Source organism: Diprion similis, chromosome 4, assembly GCF_021155765.1.
Source record: "Diprion similis isolate iyDipSimi1 chromosome 4, iyDipSimi1.1, whole genome shotgun sequence".
In the NCBI taxonomy this organism is placed as follows: domain Eukaryota; kingdom Metazoa; phylum Arthropoda; class Insecta; order Hymenoptera; family Diprionidae; genus Diprion; species Diprion similis.
In genome coordinates, this window is record NC_060108.1 from 7,398,532 (window position 1) to 7,421,578 (window position 23,047).

At 38.0% G+C, this 23,047-nt stretch overlaps 3 protein-coding genes across 3 annotated transcripts; 2 read left to right on the forward strand and 1 right to left on the reverse strand.

Moving 5' to 3' along the window:
- The first annotated feature begins 2,179 nt into the window (after positions 1 to 2,179).
- On the forward strand, positions 2,180 to 3,588 carry LOC124405878. The gene is made up of 2 exons (XM_046881145.1): positions 2,180 to 3,314; positions 3,428 to 3,588. The coding sequence occupies exons 1-2, from the start codon at positions 2,180 to 2,182 to the stop codon at positions 3,586 to 3,588; spliced, it is 1,296 nt and encodes a 431-aa protein (XP_046737101.1).
- Positions 3,589 to 5,941: 2,353 nt separating this feature from the next.
- LOC124405879 lies at positions 5,942 to 7,806 on the reverse strand. The gene is made up of 3 exons (XM_046881146.1): positions 7,676 to 7,806; positions 7,381 to 7,577; positions 5,942 to 6,945 (listed from the first exon to the last, which is right to left on the reverse strand). The coding sequence occupies exons 1-3, from the start codon at positions 7,804 to 7,806 to the stop codon at positions 5,942 to 5,944; spliced, it is 1,332 nt and encodes a 443-aa protein (XP_046737102.1).
- Positions 7,807 to 15,046: 7,240 nt separating this feature from the next.
- LOC124405880 (zinc finger MYM-type protein 1-like) lies at positions 15,047 to 20,046 on the forward strand. The gene is made up of 6 exons (XM_046881147.1): positions 15,047 to 15,074; positions 15,165 to 15,503; positions 15,579 to 15,786; positions 15,838 to 15,917; positions 16,018 to 17,066; positions 19,747 to 20,046. The coding sequence occupies exons 1-6, from the start codon at positions 15,047 to 15,049 to the stop codon at positions 20,044 to 20,046; spliced, it is 2,004 nt and encodes a 667-aa protein (XP_046737103.1).
- The last annotated feature ends 3,001 nt before the right edge of the window (positions 20,047 to 23,047 follow it).

Sequence of the window (23,047 nt, forward strand, 5' to 3'; positions counted from 1 at the left end):
ATCTCGAACGTGACTGCTCGATTTTCTATAAATGCATCATTTATAAGGTCTTTCCCTCAGTCGAAGAGCGAAGATGATTGTGCACACACGCGATCGTAAGCGATCCTCGAAAAAACGATCACGTGGGAGAGGATTGGTAAATAGCATCATCAACAAACTCCCGATCGAGTTGCATGTTCCCGGTTACCAATACTGCAGTCCTGGTACAAAGTTGGCGAAAAGACTCGCGAGAGGCGATCCTGGTATCAATCCTCTCGACGCAGGGTGTAAGGAACACGATATATCATATTCGAAAAATCGTGAAAATCTCGAGGCTAGAAACGTCGCGGATAAAATATTAGCCGAGAAAGCCTGGAAACGGGTTTTAGCAAAAGACGCAAATTTAGGTGAAAAAGCAACCGCTTGGGCTGCAGCGAACACGATGAAGGTAAAAACAAAGTTAGGCATGGGCTGTCGGAAACCCAAGAGCGTTCCCTTGAGCAAAATCATACGCGCGGCAAAGCAATCCATGATACCGAGCCACAACGCGAAAACAAGCATCAAATCTGCACTGAAAGGTGCTCGAGAAGCTGTGAAAAAAGAAGGTGGTAAACATAACGTGCGATCACCGCGCATTCTACCGGTACCCTCAAAAGTTGGTGGATTTCTACCTTTTCTCATACCAATTTTTGCCGGTCTAAGCGCTACGGGTGCATTAGCGGGGGGTGCTGCGGGTATAGCAAAAGCTGTCAACGATGCGAGCGCGGCTAAACGAGAATTAGAGGAAAGTAAACGGCACGACAAAACAATGGAAGCGATCGCATTGGGTAAAGGTCTCCATCTCAAACCGTACAAGAAAGGTTTTGGTCTTCATCTTTCAAAAAACTAAATGTGACGCTACCACGCCGAGCGTTAACCAATTGGGATTTGTTGAAATATGCAAAATTTATGAAAATTCCGTATTTCCGAGGTATCCTTATGCGAAACGAAATGCCCAAAAACGGACCGCGTAAAAACGAGGCAGCCGTCGTCAAACTTGACGATAACGACGGTCCTGGGACACACTGGGCTGCGTATAAGAAACGTGGCAACGATGTCATCAATTTCGACAATTTCGGTCATCTTCAACCTCCGTTGGACCTCGTGCAATATCTCGGTGTTGGTAGCGTGAAATATAACGATGAAAGATATCAAGAGTACGGTACGTTCGATTGCGGACACTTGTGTCTGAAATTTCTGAGCGGTGAGCTATATAAACGTCGTACATAATTTAGTGAAGGCAGTCTAACACTTGCAGCCATGGATGATTCGTTTACGTCAACGATATCGGGAACGTCTTCGATTCTCGAAGCGCAATATTTTCCCCCGATCGAACTTGCTTCAGACAAAAATTACACTCTCGGTCTCGTTGAATTGTTAACCTTCGATTCCATTCCCAACGTTGACGCTGGCCACAATAAATTGTACATAGGTGATAAGGTAGTCACCATATCTACCGGCAGCTATGAAATTGAGGATATCGAAAAGTATGTTCAAGACGCTCTGAAGAATACAGACATTGAAATCAGCATCAAACCTAACAATAATACGTTATGCAGCGAAATCAAATGTAACCACGTCGTGAATTTTGAGCCTAGTGATTCTATTGGTCAGCTTCTTGGATTCACACCGCGTGTATTGACGGCTAACCAAACTCACCAATCGGATATGCCTGTAGCTATTCTCAAGGTCAACGCGTCGCGAGTCGAATGTAGCATTACAACGGGTGCCTACGTCAATGAGCGCAAAGTTCATACTATTCACGAATTTTTCCCCATCGTTCCACCGGGATATAAGATCGTGGAAGTGCCGTCGCACGTCATTCATCTTCCGATCACCGTAAAGACCATAGATCACATACAGCTTCGGTTAGTAGATCAAGACGGAGACTTGGTTAATTTTCGCGGAGAAGTTATAACTGTGAGACTGCACATCAAATCGCAATAAAATATGGGTATTGTATATAACAGATTACCCAACAAGAGTTATATTAGTAAGGCGGCATGTCCCGATCAAGTCAGTCATCGATCGATTCCCAAACCGTTAACACGTCAAAACGTGGAATTCCTGATAGCTCTGGGTCTAAAAGTGACACCTTTTGGAAGAGGAATTTCCAACGAATAAAACTGCAGTTCTGCTGTTTCGTTGTCTGCTACGTACCATGGAGGAGGAAATCTTGAGCATTCAAACACCCGTCGCCTTCGATGAGTCGATCGCTCACCAAGAAATACATGCACACAAGCCGTATGCGTCATCAACTTTCAACAACAGCGACGAGATTCGCATCACCGTTCAGCATCAGGATTTATGCATATTACCAAGCAACAGTTCGCTGCATATCTCGGGAAAATTGGTCAAATCAGATGGCAGTCCAGCAGCGGTTACAACTCTGGTCAACAATGCCATCTGCCATCTGTTCGAAGACGTACGGTACGAGCTAAACGCTGTCGAGATTGACAAATGCAAAAACGTTGGTTTAACCAGTCTGCTGAAGGGTTTCGCCTCGCTCAACCCTGGTCAGAGTTGGCTTATGGAAAACGCTGGATGGCTCGATGTTCGAGAAACGAAAAAATTAACTGACGCCGATGGTAACTTCGATGTGGTTATCCCCTTGAGCATGATATTGGGCTTTGCCGAAGACTATCGCAAGATCATCGTCAACGCGAAGCATGAGCTGATTCTCACAAGATCAAAGAGTGATTCAAATGCCATTGTTCAAAATCAAGACGAAGACTTTCGAGTCGTGATCGATCAAGTGGAATGGTTAGTACCGTACGTGAAGCTTTCGGATCAACGAAAAATTGCTCTGTTGAATTTCATCGAGAAAGATACACCTGTCTCCATGAGCTTCCGCAGTTGGGAGATGTACGAATATCCTCTGCTACCGGCAACCACGAAACACGTGTGGACTGTAAAAACGTCCACTCATTTGGAGAAACCGCGATTCGTTATTCTCGGTTTTCAAACGAATCGAAAAAACAAAGCCGACAAAAATGCCAGCCATCTTGATCACTGTAACATCACCGACGTCAAGCTCTTCTTGAATTCCGATTATTATCCGTACGGTAACCTGAACCTGGACATGAGTCATAATCGCTTCGCACTGCTGTACGAGATGTATGCCAAATTCCAGGCTACGTACTACGGCAAGGAACCCGAACCTTTGTTGACAAAGAGCGAATTTCTACAGTACGAACCTCTGATATTCATCGACTGTTCGAAACAAAACGAGGCTCTGAAATCTGGACCGGTTGACATTCGTATCGAATTTGAGGCTAAAAATAACTTTCCCGCCGGTACATCTGCCTATTGCTTAATTTTACACGATCGTATAATCGAGTATAATCCGCTGAGTGGTGGGGTGAGAAAATTGGTATAAAAACCTTGAAGGCTGCGATTTTCGATTCAGTCTTATTCACGATGGAGTTCATAGTTGACGTGCAAGGATTCAACAGACCAGGCCCTGGTTTTACGCCAAAAGAGTTGGCAGTTATATCAGTCAACGAAGAAACTAACCCGTCAATTTTTCTCTTCCAACCGCCGTACGATTGGAATTGGGTCTGCAAATGAATTTTTTTTATTGTTTCGTTCGATTCTTTGGGTATAAGTTTCATTGTAAAATATTTATATTTTTGTAAAATTTTCAAAATTGGCCGAGATATCGAATTCTGAAATTTTACTTATTTAAACGTAAGTGGGGATAGCCGACTACGTGCCGGAGATACCCGATGTTGGTCGAATCGATAGTGACGTCACGATGTTATACGCGCTCCAGCAATATATTCTAAATACGTGCGTTGGCGCAGAATCCAAGGCGAATTTACTAATTTTTCGTTGAAATGAGCAAAATAAAAACTTATAGAGTGTGTTTTGTGCCCTTGTGCAAAAATACTACGAAACGCACCCCTGAAAAAGTATTCGTAACAGTGCCAAAAGAAGTAAAGCGTCGGAAACAATGGTTTGCTGCAGCACGTCGTGATTACCCCAAGTCTGCTTCAAATTACTTTTGCTGTGAAGACCATTTCAATGTAAGTATAGTTTCTTACAATATAAAGTAAATCATCCCACGTGCCTGTTTTATTCCACAACGCGAGTATATAAGAATGTAAAAATTTAGCCAAAAAAAAAAATCAAATCCTAGACTTATAACCTCAATAACAATAAGTTTAAACTTTTGTGGGAGCTAATGTTACTCATTTTTTGGGCAGCTGCATGAAGATATAGACAACTATTTGTATTATACATATCAGGGAGGTCCAGCGAGAATGAAATTATCTGCAGTTTCACATAAATTTGAATGTCAACCTAACCGCAAACGTTCAGCAAATGCACCTCCACGACCTGTCGCAGAGAAAAGAAGAAGATTGCATGAAATTAATGAAATGTTAGCTGCTGAAATTCCACCCTGCTCTTCTGAAAGTCTACCAAGCACATTTGCACAGTTACAAGGAGAGAACGAAGTCCTCGATAGATCTATGGAAGATATAAATTCTAATAGTGATCTAGTCAGCAACTCCAGAATATTTGACACAGCGACTGTGAAAGTGGATGCACAAACTCAAACCGAGTATAACCCCACTGAGCATAGTATTGGTGTACAAGTTAATATTCGAAAACGATACCGTAGTATTGCTACCATGTGTAAGATAATGCCATCGATTTGTCATACGAGTTCCTCGCCAATCAAAATTTCCAATCTTATGGATAGCGCAACATCTCCCATCAAGTTAATACCAAAAATTAAAGCACAAAAAACTGATTTAAAGTCATCAAGTACAGTCTCACGATCAGTCAGTGAATTTATCAGTTCTACTGATTATTTTGAGCCTACAGAGGGATCCCATTCAAGTAATTCAGATAGTCCCCAGAAAAAATTTCCAGATGCTGTAAAACTCACAAACTATTTTATCAGTATAAATATGAAGTCGTACCTAGGTGTTCCGAATGAGTGGTCCTTTTTACTGGACATTCTTAGCTCACATACTAAAATTAAAAGTGATAATATCAAATTATGCTTGATGAAAATTAGAACGCAAGACACGTTTGAGAGACTGGGAGAACAGTTTGGTATGACCACTTCTAATGCAAGCTTTATTTTCAGAAAAACAACTCCAATATTGGCACATATGTTGAAAACTTTCATTTTTTTCCGGACCGTACCGCGGTTAAACAAATTTTACCAATAGTTTTCAGAGGTACATATAGTCATGTTCGATCTATAGTTGACGCTCTTGAAATACAAATTGAGAAGCCCAGTGATCCTGTCAATCAGGCACTGACTTGGTCAGAATATAAGAAGTGCAATACATTAAAATATTTGATTTCTTGTTCGCCTGATGGCTTTATCATCTATATTTCTACCGGATACGGAGGTAGAATTTCAGATGTGCTGTTATTCGAAAAATGTGGTATATTAGATAAGCTTCCTGCAAATAGTGGTGTGATGGCAGACCGGGGCTTTAAAAGTATACAGAGCTTACTATCAATGAAAGATTGTGAATTATTAAAACCACCCAGTGTATCGTCTTCAGTTAAACCTGAAAAATCTGAAGTGTTAGAGACAAAGCGTATTGCCAGCTTGCGCATCCACGTGGAAAGAGTCATTGGCAGATTGAGAGAATTCGATTTCCTGAAACCACATGCTGTCATTAATCACAGTATGTTATCTTATACTGATGACGTTATCACCATCGCATCAGCATTAGTTAATTTACAATCTCCAATAATTAAAATGTAATTTTCAGTACTTGAATAAAAATCTTATAATTTTATAACCTTATAAGTATGTTTATTAAATTGACATTTTATACAGTAACTGTATTATAAAGGAAAAGCAAAATAGATTTTGATAAGACTTTTTTTATTATATTAAGTTATAATAGTATAAAACTTGAACAGATTTTATTAGTTAGTTAAGTCAAGTTTATTTCTGTACAGATGACATTATCTTAGGAAATACATTATTGGTCCAAAATAATGTAGCTTTTTGAATCAAATCTTGTGTTGCTGCTGCCTCGAATTCAAGCCACTGCATATGAACTTGTTTGGTAGTTTCGAAGGATGGATCAGCAACACAAAATAATCCTTTTTTTCTGTCAGTCAATAACATTTGTAGCTGCATTTGTGCGATGCAGCGAGGATTGATTACACCATTGGAGAGAAATCTGTTGAAAGATTTTTCATTCATAGGACATTTTATCTCCACAATATATTGTTTCGTTAATCCATCAGGTGATGCTCCCAAAATGGGAAATTCGGGTAGGAGAAAAAGTCCTGCATTTTGAATATTTGTCTGCAATAGACTTTGAATTTGCTCTAACACATCCTTTTCTAGTTTCTTTCCACGTAGCATCGCATTTGTTTCATGTATCTTGGATACTCCAATAATTTGATTTACAAGTGACCCATTATCTGTCTTGCAGTGAGCTGATTCGTGTAGTTTAGATGCTGTGATTCTTCCATATCTCAAATCGTACCACAATGGGCAATTACTTTGCTCTTTTGTAATCACTTGAGCTTCATCACACAAGTCTTTCGTCATTTCATTAGTGCAAAGAGTTAGAAAATCGCCTACTGATTTACATTGAGGAGATTCATGTGAATAAAACTGAAGAGCTAATCTGTGCATTGATAAGTTACTGGTTCTTTCACCAATCAATTGAAAGGATATTCTTGAAATCTGGCCATCAATTTGTTGCGCCTGGGCTATATCGAGTACTTTTTGCAAGAATGTCTCATTATTTGGAGGATGACTCAACACCGATCTTGAGTCTTGGTTTCCTAGATCCTTCGATTCGATATATTTAATAGCAGTTCCTACACCGGATAACCGAGATTTTTTCCAATAACATTCCACTTCTGTAGGAGCAGGGTCTTCGCTTCGTCGATGTAACCACATGAGGAATGCCAGGGCATGCTTACATCCACCTTCATATTGAAATAAATGATATAACAAGAAATGAGTAGAGTTCAATTTGATATCACGGCAAAATTATAAATGCTTTGAGATCTAATTCATATTTTTCATTTAAAAATTCATACGTTCAAAATGAGTTTAAAAACAACATTTCAAGAAGTTCATTCTGCGTTTGGTTTATCATACATTTGAAAGGTAACAAAGAAAATTTTAGGTAGCTTCGATGAAAAATTCATTGTGAAAAGATTTTTATATCAATGCATAAAAAAGGAATGCTTTTAAATCCATAACTTCAAAATTAATGAATATTTATAAATGTTCGTGGAAAGTGGAAGTACTATAATGCAACTGAATCCCAAAATCGCAATACTCCAGCAAAAAGCATCTATGATTTAAAAATCTAAGTTAACCCCACCTTAATTATTACTATACAAGTAAATTCTTACCTGTCGCAGCAGCACAATCATGACACTGGACATTCTGAATTTCATTATCTTTTTCGTTTATAGTTATTGTCGCCACATAAGCCTTACTTCGAACTTTATGTTCAGGACATACGCGACATTTAACGGTGCAGATGTTTCCTTCTCGCTTCAGCTGTACATAACCTATAGCTTTATCTCCATAACTTTCGCGACATGCCCTGTGATAGAATAAAAACTTTATTGAAACTAATTTTTACAATTAACATACGATATTTTGTTGGTAAAGTTTTAACAATTATACATCTCAGAGACTTACATTGATGCTTTGGCACCCCGAACTTCTGCAGCATTAAATCGATCGTCTGCTTTTAAAAATTCTGTGACCATAAATATGTCTATGGTCGGTAGATTACTAGCAGTTGCCTTGACAAAACCCGTATCGCACATTTTTTCATACACGTGGTAGTTTGAGTACTTATAATAATTGAAACTTGTTAACAGAACTTCGAAAGCTGTGTATCGTCGACTGCCGCGTTTTTGGCTGTAACATCATGACGTCATCGGCTCAGGCCACCAATGCTGATGCGTTTCATAATCACGTGACACGGTTCGAATTTTCGCGATTATAAAATTCCCGTTATTTAATTGAAGAAAGGTCAATAATTAAAAATTCCTTCAAATTTATTGTATTTTACGGTCAATGTTTTGTTTTAGCATAAAAGAGGTGATAAAAATTTTTTTTTCGCACATCCAATTCTCTACTCGCTCCGTTTAAGAGCGAAAATTTGTGGCTGTCACGGAATTATCACGGGTTATCCTGGGAAGGCGGTGACGTACCTCTCGAGAAGCCTAATTTCACCGTCGAATGCGTGTCGCTGCGTGATGCGTCAACGGTTTACGTAAAAGGATTGGAGAAGAAGATTTGGCTGCAGAAAGTTCTAGGCGAAAACGTTAAAGTTGTCGATCTGATGGATTTGGGTTGTCCGTCGTTGCAAAAATTGAACAAAATGTCAGATACTAAATTGAACTGTACACATCACTCTATATCACATCCAAACTGTGCTGCTCAAAACGTATTGTTACTGCGAAATTTTCTGTTGAAATACAAAAGCCTGTTGGCATCTACTCGACCAGTTCTTAATTCTTACTGTCCGGAGCTTGATGGTCAGGATACCGTTGAATAAGAGCAAACATGTAAAACTGTACTCTTTATTATCAATAAAAAAAAGTTTTTACCAATATCAACCGTTGATTGAAAACCTCTGCCCTGCTAGTTAAGAGTTAGCGTTAACAAATTTCAGAACCTTCCGGAATTCAACGACGCGCCGAAAACCGATGGACGCAGGCCTCTCGATGTCAAGTCGCGACTCGTCGGACGATTCCGAGAATTGTTTGTCTGCCTAAGATTCCGAGAATCGGTTCAGGGTCGCAGGTTATCTTTCTCACGGCTTCGGAACCTTCCAGAATTCAATGTCGCACCAAAAACCGATGGACGCAGGCCTTTCGACGTTAAGTCGAAACTCGTCGACCGATTCCGAGAACTGTTTGTCAGCCTAAAATTCCGAGAATTAGTTCAGGGTCGTCGTATTCAACGTCACACCGCAATCCTTCGACCTCGGGCCGCTCGACGTCAAGTCGAAACTTGTCGGAGTCATTGCGTAAGCCTCCCAACGTCGGACTTCCGCCTCGAAACCTCTCGATCGTTGGAGAATCTTCTAGAACTTTCTGGAAGCTATCAACGCGACACGTGCGAGGATTCTTGTTCGAACGTTGAAGGATTCACGGAGGTGCGCTCGAACGTTTGAGGGTTCGCGGTTGCACTCGGTAAGGCAGATTCTCGATCCCGCTCGATCACGCTCGATAGGCATGGTAAGGGTAAGATCTACGGTAACTGACAGAGCACTTCTTACCGACCGGCACGTCAATCTAGGGAATTTCTTACCGACCGGCACGCCAATCTAGGGGATTTCTTACCGACAAGGATCAAAACGATGGTAACCCCTTACCGACAAGACTCAAAGTGATGGCAACGCAGAACGCTGACAGCTCGCCGGAGTGGGGATAACCTTGATGGGTTTGCGTCCGGGCTGGGCGGTGGCGGGGGGAGGGTGCTTTGCCGGTAAAGTAGGTATTCCCTTGTATTGCTACTATAAACAGTTTTTGCTCATGGGTAACGAATGTCACGTAGTCGATATCTTGGGAAAAGAATAGGGGGTGGTTGATATCACACCGGCATACGAAGAATGTCACGTGGTTGATATTGTGGGACAAGAATGTGGGGTGGTTGATGCCACATCGGCATCCGGGTCGGTAAAAGTTCATGCCTTCGCTGTGCTCCAACCGTGGGGCGGAGGCAGGGGGGGGGGGGGATTTTGACCTTCGACTGATTAAATTTGTGGTAATTCGCCTTCAGCCGGTACGGCAGAGCTTGATTGCTGTAACGTTATCGCGGAGAAGGGTTTGCGTCTGAGGAGGATGTCGGTAAGTGTCGGTAGTAGGAATCTGTGTGTAAAACCCGTGTTGTATTGCTACTTACCTATCATCGAAAGACTTTTTTGCGTCATCAAGCACTTTGAGATAGCAGCAGGGTACTGTGATGCTTTCTAAATCCAGCCTGAACAGGGTCCAGAATGTTATTCAATCTATATAGTTGGTAACTTGATCAGACACTAATCTTTCAAACATTTTGGCTAGATGACAGATATTTCTTATAGATTTCGTGTCCGACTCAGTCCTGGGTGAGTAAAATTCACTTAGAAAGATGATGTAAGCAGCCTTCTAGGTGGTCTGGAACGAACGGGAGGGTATCAAAGTGTTGAAAGTACTGGCAAACGATCCTTCATAGAGATCAACTTATCACCGTCTGGACTCTGGCCACGCGAGCTTGTCAAAAGGGATGCCAAGAATTTTGACACTTGTTACTATGCAGTGTTGGGCTAATTTGTAATTAATGAATGACAAATTGAAGATGACAGTTATATTTTGTAAGAGAAAAAAAAATGAATTACAAATCAAAATTGTAATTGGCATCTTTTGTCGAATCAATTACAAAGTACAATTGTATTTGACACTTTTTTGAATAAATTACAAGTTATAAAAGTAATTGACATTTTTTTTTCAATCAATTACAAATAAAAAGTAATTGATACTTTTTTAGAATCGAATCGTAGAGTTTGTTCACGCGTCAAGTGACAATGGTCTTCCAGCCAATCAGGGTAAGACGACAGTTGAAACTCGTTGGGAAGTAATTTATTATTGAACCCAACATGTAGTGGTTAACCATATATTGGGATATAAAACGACGTGTCATAAACAATAAGGTACGGCATTTTCTTTAATTATCTTAAATGGACGCTACTGCGTCTGGTGCCCGATCAAGCTATCTTTATCGTTATTGTTCAGATCAGTGTCTGCGCCGTAGAGTGCCGAACCATCCGCTCTCAACCTATCTTTAAATATCGTTTCTAGCATCGGTTGCGTTCACAACGTAGAGGTGTTAATCGAATGAAGATTTAATGCTACACTTCATACGATATACATTTGTACGTTAGTATTATAAATGTGTATAATACCATATACATTTTTATTGTATGATTATTTGCATGATACATGTACGGCTGTTACGCATCTGCCTTCATTATGAATACATATGTACTGATTCAGATCATTTGTTTGTTATCCAATTTATTATTTTAGAAATATTTACAAAATTCTTGAGCCTTATAAAAAAGGTGTTCTATTCTGCTCCGGGTTTCGACTTCTTCAAGGGCGTCCCATTTTACTCCGATGTCCCTAAAAATAGTTATTTATCTATTTGTTCAACAATAAAAATACTTTACATGAAGGGCAAAGTCAGGCAAGACCCCGTGCTGATTCGAAAAGAAGTGTTAATTACTTTCTTAATTTGTAATAAACTCGATAAATAGTCAGTTACTTTTTTAATCTATAATTGACAAAAAAAAAGTGTCAATTACTTTTTCGTAATTGGGAATTCAATCAAAAGAAATTATCAATAACATTTTTAATTTGTGATTAGATCGAGAAAAGTACAGATTACTTTTTTAATTGATAATTGATTTTTTTCAATTACAAATTACTATTGGACATCTGCCTGTCGAGCCGACAGAATATGAGATAGCTCTGACACCGAGCAGGAAGAGTAGTGTCACATCCTCGATGCCTAACGCCCCTGAATGTTAACTTCATTTAGCATTACCTATTCAATTCCATGGATTGATATATTCTTCTTACATACTCATAACCATTATAATTTCGTTTTAAGTGACTCTTATATTTTACTTGGAATTTTCGTATGCATTTCATGCATACGGTTCTTTCTTTTATCTTCTAACCATTTTAGGAAACATTTATTCTTGTTTATGCTAACCTGATAGTTAAATAATATTAACGACCGTCTGAACCCAAACAGACTTACGTGCACGTGCGTACCAGAAGGACCACACCAGAGAACTCTCAATATCACAGGCCAATGGTCAAAGAATTTTTATAATGCCTTCTATGGTTTTAGCTATTTGTTTTGTCAGAACCCAAACCGAACTGTTAAGCATCAAGCAACAGTTCGTGAAGATAAACTAGATGCGTCGGAGATGGCAGTGCACGTGCAGCGTAATAAAACCTTTTCAAGTGGTGTCTGTTTTGGGAAATGACGACCGAAGGCTAGAATAGGTTATCTTCGTATATATGATGCAAGTACGGAAATTCTTACCCGCACTCATGGGAAAGGCTAAAGTGGGGGTAACTAACCCACTATACTGGACCCAGAGAGCAGGGGTAGTTCAGGGCGAATTAGGAGGCCCAAAATATTATTAAAACATACGTAGATCTTTCGTATTGGTTCTCTTCCCATAAAAATGGAAGAAACCAATAAGGAAACACGTTAGGAAACTGCACGCTGAATAATGAACTGAGGAGAGCGTTGCAAGAGGCAAGAACTCAGAGTCTACAAAAATCTTTTAACGTAAGCAGTTCTCCGAAAACCTTTAATCAGACTAGTTCATAAAATCACTTAGAATCAAGACAAGTAAATTATCCTAATAACTATAAAGAAATTCCGTGCTTCTCATACTAATTAAATAGTATCATTTTTATTATAATAATCAACCATCATAATTTCATTTTGACTTAAATTGAATAAACCTTATCATTGTGCTTAACCTATATCGTGAGTTAACCAAATTGATTACCTTCACCGTAAGTTTATCAAATTGGAACAGCTAGAAAGTGTGCAGAATAACGATCTATTCCGAAGTGATAGTAAACAATTCATAGAAAACGTATCATTTTCTCAGCCTGAGACAATAACTCAGTTGCCGCCACCAGAGCAATCGTGCATAAATAGTGTAACACAATTTTTAAACGGCGTGCTTTTAGAGAAGATAGAGACAATTTTGCAATTTATTCCTTATCCAGTACCCGCTGGACACGCAGAGCCGCCCACATAGCCCGAAACAATTCACATTAACTAAAGGTAAGTGAAACTTTTATTTCAAAACTCAATCAAGAGAGGAAAACCTTCGCGTTCATCTCAGGTAAATCGTGCTAAGAAATTTTGCCTTTGTACTTTGTACTAGCGTTGAATCATTATGGGAATTAGCGTTTTTCGTTAATCAATAATAAACAACTAAAATCCATCCTATAACAGTAGACACTTGTCACCGAGAAATAATGCAGACTGACTTGGTCAGCCGCAGAATGGAGAAGCGGGATGATGACTCAGCACTATTGGCAATGAAACCCTGACGCCTAAGCTCGAGTTATATTTGCTGAGCGCTTCTCAAAATATAAATGTCTTGCACGCTTGTTAATGTCATGTTTGATATCCCGTCGAATGGCTTGAAACTGAACAAGAAACACGTTAGGCATAAAACGTAGCAGCCGCATAGGTACGATGTCGCAATCAACGCCGGATTTCGGCCTAGGCCCGCCAGGTCCGGGCCTAGGGGCGCCATGGTAGGTGGGGCGCCACGTCATGATTTTTCTTCATGCTCAAGGATAAATAAAGAAACCAGAAGCACCAAGAAAAAAGTTGTAAAATTTTTCGGTAAAATCTACAGCAATTGATGATAAAATTCGCCACATCAAAGATTAGCAACGTAAAGTTTGACAAGTTAGTTGGTAAGAGCGACCATTACTACTGTAGATTTCACTGAAGACCGTGCTACTCCTATAATCACAAAGCACTTTTCAGAATTTCTTTATGTTAATTTTCTTTACGTGAAATATAGTAGAAAAGAAAACAGCGAAAATATGATGTCCAATTCGGCAAATATTTATTACTTTGTTGCAACGTTGCAACATAGTCTTCTACGACGAATTCCGACTCGAATGTGTTTTGTTAGCGCGCTCAAGTTGAAGCTTGCAGCTTACGCAAGTTCAAACCAGCTTGCAGAGCTAATTTTCTGCGTAGCCGGAGCATTTAGTTAGTCTTTGGACGGTGCCAACGGCGGTCTTTTGTTAGTACTAACGAGTATCAGCAAATATACTGATTTCTTCTTAAAATATGAGTGATCGACAAAAATTAAGTGGGTATCAAAGCAAAAAGAAAAAACTGCTCAAAGAAGAGAAAGAAAAAAATCTATTGAGTAAGATACCGAAGAGTCAAGGATTCTTTAAAGATTCGTCAACTATATCTTCACGTTCTGATGAACCACAAGTTGTAAATAATATTCTTCACTACGTTTTTTTTTTATTTACTAACATTTTACTTGTTATTCGTTTAGCTTTGGTCACCAAATACACATGAATTTTTGGAGAATTTTCTCATTCTTTTGAAATTTCGGTTTTAGAAAATTTTTGAGTTTTGAAAAATGAAAGAAGTTATTCGAAAAAAAACGTATAATATTACAATTGAGAAATTTCTGGGGCATTGAACGGATAATATCGTAAATACAACGTTTACAAATTTTCGAGAACCAAAATTTCAAAATAACGAGAACATTATTTAAAAATGAATGTATAGTCAGAAACATCAACAAATACATTTCACGTGACAAAAAAATCCCTTAAAAAATTGTTAAACAACGTTTTCTTCAACAATTTATTGATAACTCTTGGGCAGTATTATTATTCAAAATTAATTTTCATATCGTTTTTATTGCGGCTAAATTCTTTCCGATTTTTGTCTAATCACAAAGTATGCAATAATGTCAACGAAAGTCACTATTGATTGAGAAGGTGCCGCCTATATACATCCTTGATTGCTTTAAGATTCTAAACACTAGAATAGATAACTGAGAAACTGAAATTGGCACCACAAAAAATACGTTTTATCAAAACTGTTGTACTTACACAAAAATCTTTTTATCTCTATTCGAATTTATTTGACGTGTGACAGATTAGCGATGGAGAGCTTGTCATAGCTCAAGAGGACGGTGGAAATTTGAGCGGTAAGAACGTTGGAGCTTGTGAGGTTGGCGTTGAGTCTACGCACCAATCCGTAGAGTAAATTTTTCATCCTGGTCCTGTGAAGGAATCTATTGAAGTTGAGAATGCTGTGATTGCTTTCGAACTGAGCGAAGATCCGGCTTTATGGAAATGCGACGATAGTACTCGTGATTTTGTAGCAATCCACGGCGCAAAACAAAACATGGACATGGATTTCAGCAGTTCTAAAAATGTTTATCCAGACAAGACAAGATATGTTTCCTTAAAAATTATTGAACGATGAATGAAGAATGGTGAAAGTCAACCTCGATGTGGGCTTAAATTTTCAAAGAGTAAAGGGGCAGTATTTTGCACACCATGCTATCTTTTTGGACGAGAAATTAATTGTTTTACTGGAGAAGGTTTTCGTGACTGGAAAAACGCTACAGCAAGAATTGAGAGTCATGAAAATTCGTTATATCACAGAACGAACGTTAGCAGTCTGAAAGCAAGAGGCAATGTAGGAACCCGTCTGGAAAACACACTGATCCAACAAATGAATAAAGAGATATCATACTGGAGAAATGTTTTGAGAAGAGTGGTTGCAGTTGTGAAATATCTAGCTGGAAGAGGCTTGCCATTCCGAGGAAACATCGAACAAATCGGAAATCCGCATAATGGGAATTTTTTAGCATCAATGGAGTTAATTGCTCAATTTGATCCATTTCTTGCCAAGCACCTGCAACTAAATGCTCACGTTGGTAGTGGACGCACATCCTATTTATCAAAAACAGTTTACGAAGAATTTATCATATTAATTCATAATAAATTGTTAGATGAAATCCTAACCGAAACGAAACTTTCCAAGTACTTTGAAATAAGCGTTGACTCGACGGCTGATATTGCGCATGTTGATCAACTGACTTTGATCATAAGATATGTCACAGAAAATGGTGAGCCAGTGGAGAGATTTATAGCGTTTATAGCGAATTCCGGGCATAAGGCTGAGCAGTTGACGGACACAGTTTTGAACGCATTGCGCCAGTATGATCTAAATATCTAAGACTGTCGCGGACAATCTTATGATAATGCCAGCAATATGTCTGGCTCTTACACTGGATTGCAAACGAGAATTCGCAAATTGAATCCATTGGCTGATTATATTCCATGTGCCGGTCATTCTTTAAATCTCGTGGGACAATGCGCGGCTGAATCAATCAAAGAAGCAGCAAATTTTTTTTTATACACTGCAAGAGTTGTATAATTTTTTCACAGCTTCTACACATCGCTGGGAGATCCTTCTCTCGCACGTCAACAGAGTACTAAAGAAACTTTCTGCCACTCGTTGGTCTGCCAGGTATGACGCTTGTTACGCTTTACATGATGAATGGACTGGCGTGATCGAAGCTCTTGAATGCATGGCTGAGGATGAACAAGAAAAGCCAAAAACACGTTGCGAGGCTAGAGGAATTTTGTCTCAGTTACAACAATTGGAAACTGCGTCCTTGGTCGCTCTGTGGACTGCGATTTTGAAGAGATTCAACAGCGTGAGTAGAAAACTTCAGGAAGAACGTATAGATCTAACAACCGTTCTGCAATTGTTTTCATCACTCGCTGAATTCTTACAAGACTTGAGAAGTTGTCCTGATCATTTCACATATTACGAAAATAAGGGAAAATCGTTATGTGGATTGCAAAACTACGCATACGATTCGCGTCGCAGAAAAACCAGAAAACTTCAAGTCGACGAAACCAGAGAAGGTGATATGCAGCCGGACAACGGTCGAGAACATTTCAGAATCAATGTATTCAATACGATCATTGATACTTTGAGCGCAGAATTACAGCGCCGAAGTCAAGCTTACCGTCAGCTGCAACAAAAATTCAACTTTCTGGATCACCTCTTGACGTTGGATTCGAATGAAATTGCAACTGGTGCTAAGGATCTCGTATCCAAATATCCTGAAGACTTGGAAGAAAGTTTACGCGAAGAATGCATTCACCTCAGCAGCCTCTTGAAAACCATATTGCGTGACGACAATCAGAACTCGATTACGGCACTGCAGGTGTGTAAAATTTTACGAAAGAATGGGTTACGCGAGATGTATCCGAACGTAGATATAGCATTGCGAATTTTCCTCAGCATGCCTGCAACTAACTGTTCAGGTGAACGCTTATTTTCAACCTTGAAGAGAGTGAAAAGTTATTTACGAGCTAGTATGGAGCGAGAAAGATTAAATGCTGTCGCGTTACTAACTATCCACGCCGAAAAATTACAAAAAATTGACTGCGAAGAAATGATCGATCAATTTGCAGCAACGAAAGCAAGAAGACAGTGTCTCTTTTGATTGGAAAACTTACTCCTAAATATTTATTGGATAGTATGTACATGATCATAATTTTATTTTGTCGATTTCTTTTGCAATACATGTACCATGTACTGACGATGAAATAATGTTATGTAAGTGCAATAAAACCAATTTTTCTTCATATCTCTATTCATTTAACAGTCTTTCATGCTTGTAGGAAAAGCTGTGTTATTATTAGATGATATCTAAGTTTTATTTGATGCATTGAAGAAAATTGATTATGACTTATACTTTATGGGGAAAAAAACTGCTTAAAAGGGGCGCCACGAAGTTACGGGCCTAGGGCGGAAAAATTTTGAAATCCGGCGTTGGTCGAAATTTGATGCGATATTTGACTTCCGGTGTAAACCAGCCAGCAAGAGGCTTGCCCATCTTTCGTGTGATTAAGGCCTTACATACGTCCAGCGGCATCAAAAATGCGCTGCAAGAAAAAAGCGTTTTTAATAGGGATAACAATAGAAATTAATAAAAATAAATGGTACACATTGTTTATTGGTATTTAAACTTTATAAAAAATTTGTTTCACCTTATTTTTACGAAAATTACTATATTGAAAACCATGTGATCCACAACACTAAGAAAAAATTCTTGTAAAACAAAGTTTTAGTTTTAGTATGTCTAGCCGGATTTTTGATATTTTGATTTAAAAATTTTATAAAAATAATTAAAGTGTGAAATTTATGACGTTAAACCTACACTTTTCTTTAAAACTGCCACAAATTGCTACATTTTTCGAAATTCTAAATTCCGGTTCGACCTACTACGACTATTTTTTTTTGCAGCGCATTTTTGGCACTGCTAGACGTATATAAGGCCTTAACGGAGCCTAGTTGTCAAGCGCAGACAACATACAGACATACAGCGTCTCTACACAGAGTTCGAGACCAATATGGTAATTAGGATTTACATTTGAATAGAATATAATAACAAATGAACGGGAAGTCGGAAAATCGAGTTGTCTGACATTTTTATATTTTGTAAAGTGTACTAATTGTAAGATTAAAAAGTACACCAAGTTTAAACCTTTTACGACTTACCGTTCGCGAGAAATGTAACACCTAATTAGTTTATTATTTCGATGTAATTGAGGCTTAAATCAGAATTATTTTCGTATTGTTATAGTCATAAAAAAATTATGAGAACATAGGTATCTTGCGTGAAAATTTCTCTCCTCTCCGAATATGTTATTCATATCTGGATAACTTTTCGAAATCAATCTCAAACAAAATTTTTTCGGTAAAAACTGCTTTTTTCATGCGCTATCAAAAGGTATCTTACTTTTGAGTTTTTCATATGAAAGCTTAAATCTTTTCAGTACTGAACTCAAATTTTCAGAGTTGAATAGCCATAGAATCTCACGTGAGCTACGTTCAATTGATAAAGTTCTGTCGATAATACTCTCTTTTTGGAATTGAACGAATTTTTTTTATTTTTTTGAATTGTGGGCCAACAGACGTATCTAGTGGCAGCTCATGAGGTGACTGCACCATCATCTCTCAGATTTATGTGTATTAGTATACCGCAAGAAAACAATGAAACTTAGCAGGATCAGCGACCGACTGCGCAAGTGCTAAATAGTTTGACTCTCATCGGTTGTACCACTGCGATATTTTCGTCCGCCAGCCAATGAGTAGATGACAAGGCTCGCGCCTTTTTAATGCGAACTAGGATCTCTGCTGAAAATCATTCTAAGATCACTCACATGACCTATGATTATGACTATGAAACCTATGATTCGTCACATGATTTATTATGTATGTTATTTTATAATCCAAAATTTATAATTCATCATATGGTTTGTTATGTATTGAGTCGTATTCACATGTTGAATTACATGACAAACTACATCGGAATACCGGTGATAACGTTATGTGATTTATGATAGAATAATTTTCAGTAGGGACGACACGGTTGTTTGTCAGGGAATACCTAGAGAGTATAGAGACTACGCCGAAGACAGCTTACTCAGGACCCAGCGCTTATCAATATGCATTCCTTCTACTTAGATGAGTTTTAATGCCAGAGTAAAAAGCAGTGTTGGTCACCACTAATTACTTTATGTAATTAATTACATCGAAATTACTAATTACATTGGTTATTTGTAACTATCAGAAAAAAATAATAATAACATTTGTAATTTGTAATTAGAAAAATAATCGATACTAATTAAATTCGTAATTTGTAATTAGAAGAAATGTCGATACTAATTACATTCGTCATTTGTAATCAGAAGAAAATTCGATTCTAATTACGTAGTTCGTAATTAGAAGAAAAATGGATTCGAATTACATTCCTGATTTGTAATTAAACAAATAAGCGATATTAATTACATTCGTAATTTGTAATTAGAAGAAAAATCGATTTTAATCACATTCGTAATTGTCAATTGGAAGAAAAATAGATTCTAATTACAATCGTAATTTATAATTAGACGAATAAGCGATACTAATTACATTCGTAATTTGTAATTAAAATTTTTCCAATTACACATTAAAAATGTAGTTGGTACTGTTTATTTTTCTAATTACAAATCAAAATTGTTATTAGTAATTTTCTTTCTTTCCATTACAAATTACATTTTTGATTAGTAATTAGAATATAATTAATTTAAAAAATGCCCAACACTGGTTAAAAGTGCTCAACGCTGGCTCAAAAACCCCATGGTGGAACGATCCCCAACCCTGTTGCCACTGGATTAGCGGTAACTAATGGCTGGTACCGAAATTTAAAGGGAAGAAATAAAGAGCCAAAGAGCTTCAGGCGACGGCTATCACCGAGTGACGTGACAGGTGTGGTGAGACTTGGCCGAGGGACAAGAGGATCTTGTACGAACGCAACGGAAATTGATGGAGGGATTCTCTATCAATCAAGGCCAATAGAGTTCTCTTCGCCTCTGCAACACCATTCGATAATTTATACCTGTAGGCTCTATTAATTTGTCTTTTCTGTCTTTTTCCTTACCGTCGGAAATTGATGTTGGTTACCACTTAGGCAGTGCGTGATACTCGCTAGCAACAAAATAGTATACGAGAATATTACTAAACATGGGGAATGGTACGAGGGTGTATTTAGGGGTGACGCGCTTTTTTTGTTTATTACTTTTCACTGAATTACTCCTTACAATTTTTGACCTGGAACGAAAAAAAAATTTTCAGTTACACATATGATTAGCTTGGGAAGCACGTAGGGATATTGGAAAATATAGTTTTTGTAAAAACACCTTACGATCGATCAAAGTTTCCGTTCGGTAAATGCAATTTCGAGACAAACACGTTTAAAGTTGACGCGTTTGAAGTCTTGACGTTGGTTTTGACGGACGCTGATTTCCGTATCAGATTGGATGGAAATTTCACTTACCCGTAATCGACTATTCTTGGAGAATATTGGAGGCTTTCTACCGCATTCGCAACTTCCTCACGTGCTGATCTTTCTAGCCTTGAACTCGGCTTTATTGGGGCGCAGACCATTGCGTTGTTCCACTCAAGTGCTTATAATTTAATATATAATATGGAAAAAATAGATTTCTTGAAAATTTTCAAGTGACGTTATTCTGACGGTTATGAGAAATTAAAATATCAAAACTTTAAACCATCAATTCTGAAGTGTTGAGTTTTTGCCAACTGATTCCTCTAACAGTACTCTTACTTTCAAGCTTATTCACTGACAACTATAAATTTTGATTACATCAACAAGAAATTATACCGACAATTTTACTAACCACTTATCACTTACGAGAAATGTGTTGTGTCCAATTTACTTTATATCTGGAAATGGTTATGCCAATTGACTGGGGACTAGATAATATTCAAAGATCTCAATTAGTGATAGGCCAATGCGAAAAATCGAGACACATTTATCATTTAGTAAAGATGATTTGCGAAAGAGACATTTATTCCAAAGCAGGATGAGCTAGCGAACGGAAATGTTTATCAAACGAAAACGCACATATTCATTCATTCGGTCACTCCTACACTACAAAACACGCCTAACGGCCTTGAAGGTTTAATTTCGTGATTATGATTTTTTTTTTTTTATAATAAATTTGAAATTTAAAGTTGATTCGACCAAAAATGAAATCCTGTTTGGAGTGATGCCAATTTGTACAAAATAATGAAACTGCCACATGCTTCGGAGCTGATAAATGGTCGTCGATAGCAGCTACGGGCTTAGTCAGGGGTTTCCAAAAAGGTTATCACGATCCCCGACAAGAATACTAATAATTTTATACTTCAAAGAGAAGGGAAATTACTACCTGTAGTAATCACTGATCTTTGCCTTTCGTTCACTAAAAAAACTTTGCCACTCTGCTGAACAATTATCCTGTGAATGACACTTACCTTCGTTTCAATTATACAAATCAGCTTTGATAGGTAGATATATATTTTACTTTCCAACTCTTTGATATGAAACCTACCTGTATGTGTCACATTGTGCTACCTACAGGTGTAAGATATGACATTTCATTAAAGTAATGCTGAAAGCTCAATGTTTTCTTCATGGGTATATGTATAATTAGATGAATCGCGATGAAAAACTTCAGCAGCATTGCCTATACAAGTTTTCGTGTATATATGTATAATGATTCATTGATATTTTTTAAAAGATTTTCAAACGGGAAATTGACCGAAGTGTATTATAGGGGATCGCGCACTCGATCAATTTTCGACCTTCTGCTTTATGTTTTTCGATCTTGATACCATCGTTCCTGAATTCCTACCTCTTGCCAGCTCTACCTCATCCTCCATAATCACCTCGAACAACCCTTTCGGATTGAGTTGCTACGAGCTTCTTGAGACGTAGCGAATTGCGCTGAAAATTCCACGTGGCGAAAAAACATCAATATATTGTTGCTACCGTGAGTTCAGTTCAGAATGTGAATAGAACCTGTGTATTTCGTTTCCGAATACTCGATTGAGATTTCTTGCAAGTTCCATGTGATGGTGTTCTTTTTTTACGGTGAAGGTTATTTGATATTCAATATTTGACTGAGATAAATCAGCAGCCAGATAACGCTTGGCTTGAACCTGTGTGACTGAATTATTTTCTCGAATGATGATTTCAATATTTTGCATTTGCTGTTATAAGCATTACGGTTTAAAACAGAAATTTATATGTGAAAAAAACAGTACTTTTCTCCGAATTCCTCACTGTTGTGACGTTACTTGTCGGGCTGCGACCTTTCACGCCACAATTTTATTTTTGAATTTTCATACAATGAAAAAATCGATATAAGGATGGTAAGAATAATAAATAAATACACACAAATTACGAATACTTGTTCACTGGACAGAGACCCTATTTATTGAAATTTTGATCCGAGAAGGTAAATGCAAAAAAAAGCAGCGGGGATATTTCAATAAATAAGATAACAATAAATCATTCACACACTCAATCACGCTCGTTAAAACACGCCTACGTTAAATTTACAAAGACATAAAAAAGAGACTATTTGCTGTTCAAATGACGCTAAATTAAAAAAATTACTCGACGTTAAAAGGATTCTAAATTACAGCAAGTAGTCTATGTGAGGTAAAGAAAGTAACACAAGTTGTCCGTATACAGTAAGAAGACGAATGAATGAATGTGGCACAGGCACCTACTATTCATTTATTTGTTAACTTAGCTACAATCGTCCTGGTGAAATGGATGGCTCCACGGCTCTGTAGATGTTAAAGTTGGTGATGATCTTGTGAGGAAATCAATAATTGATCGTCACCAATTATTGATTTTGAGGTCCATTTGGATCCAATATCGATTTTGATGTTCGTTTTTGAAGTGAAAACTTGTAGGTGGATGCGTTTGAACTTTCTTGCCAATTTATAATCACATTGTACGTGATTGCAAGGAAACGATGAATTTACGTCGTACGAGGAATTTACGGCGACCTGTCGCCTCGGCGTCTTCCTGTAGAGAGCGAGATCCACCTGTCCGCCGGA

Bases quoted from the DNA above. Each gene is read 5' to 3' on its own strand.
- LOC124405878 (XM_046881145.1), top strand. From the start codon at position 2,180: ATGGAGGAGGAAATCTTGAGCATTCAAACACCCGTCGCCTTCGATGAG. The intron at 3,315-3,427 runs GTACATCTGCCT...TTTTCGATTCAG, and splicing joins TAAAAATAACTTTCCCGCCG to TCTTATTCACGATGGAGTTC.
- LOC124405879 (XM_046881146.1), bottom strand. From the start codon at position 7,806: ATGTGCGATACGGGTTTTGTCAAGGCAACTGCTAGTAATCTACCGACC. The intron at 7,578-7,675 runs GTAAGTCTCTGA...ATTCTATCACAG, and splicing joins CGGGGTGCCAAAGCATCAAT to GGCATGTCGCGAAAGTTATG. The intron at 6,946-7,380 runs GTAAGAATTTAC...TTCAATATGAAG, and splicing joins TGATTGTGCTGCTGCGACAG to GTGGATGTAAGCATGCCCTG.
- LOC124405880 (XM_046881147.1), top strand. From the start codon at position 15,047: ATGAAGAATGGTGAAAGTCAACCTCGAT. The intron at 15,075-15,164 runs GTGGGCTTAAAT...TTACTGGAGAAG, and splicing joins TGGTGAAAGTCAACCTCGAT to GTTTTCGTGACTGGAAAAAC. The intron at 15,787-15,837 runs GTATGATCTAAA...TGATAATGCCAG, and splicing joins GTTTTGAACGCATTGCGCCA to CAATATGTCTGGCTCTTACA.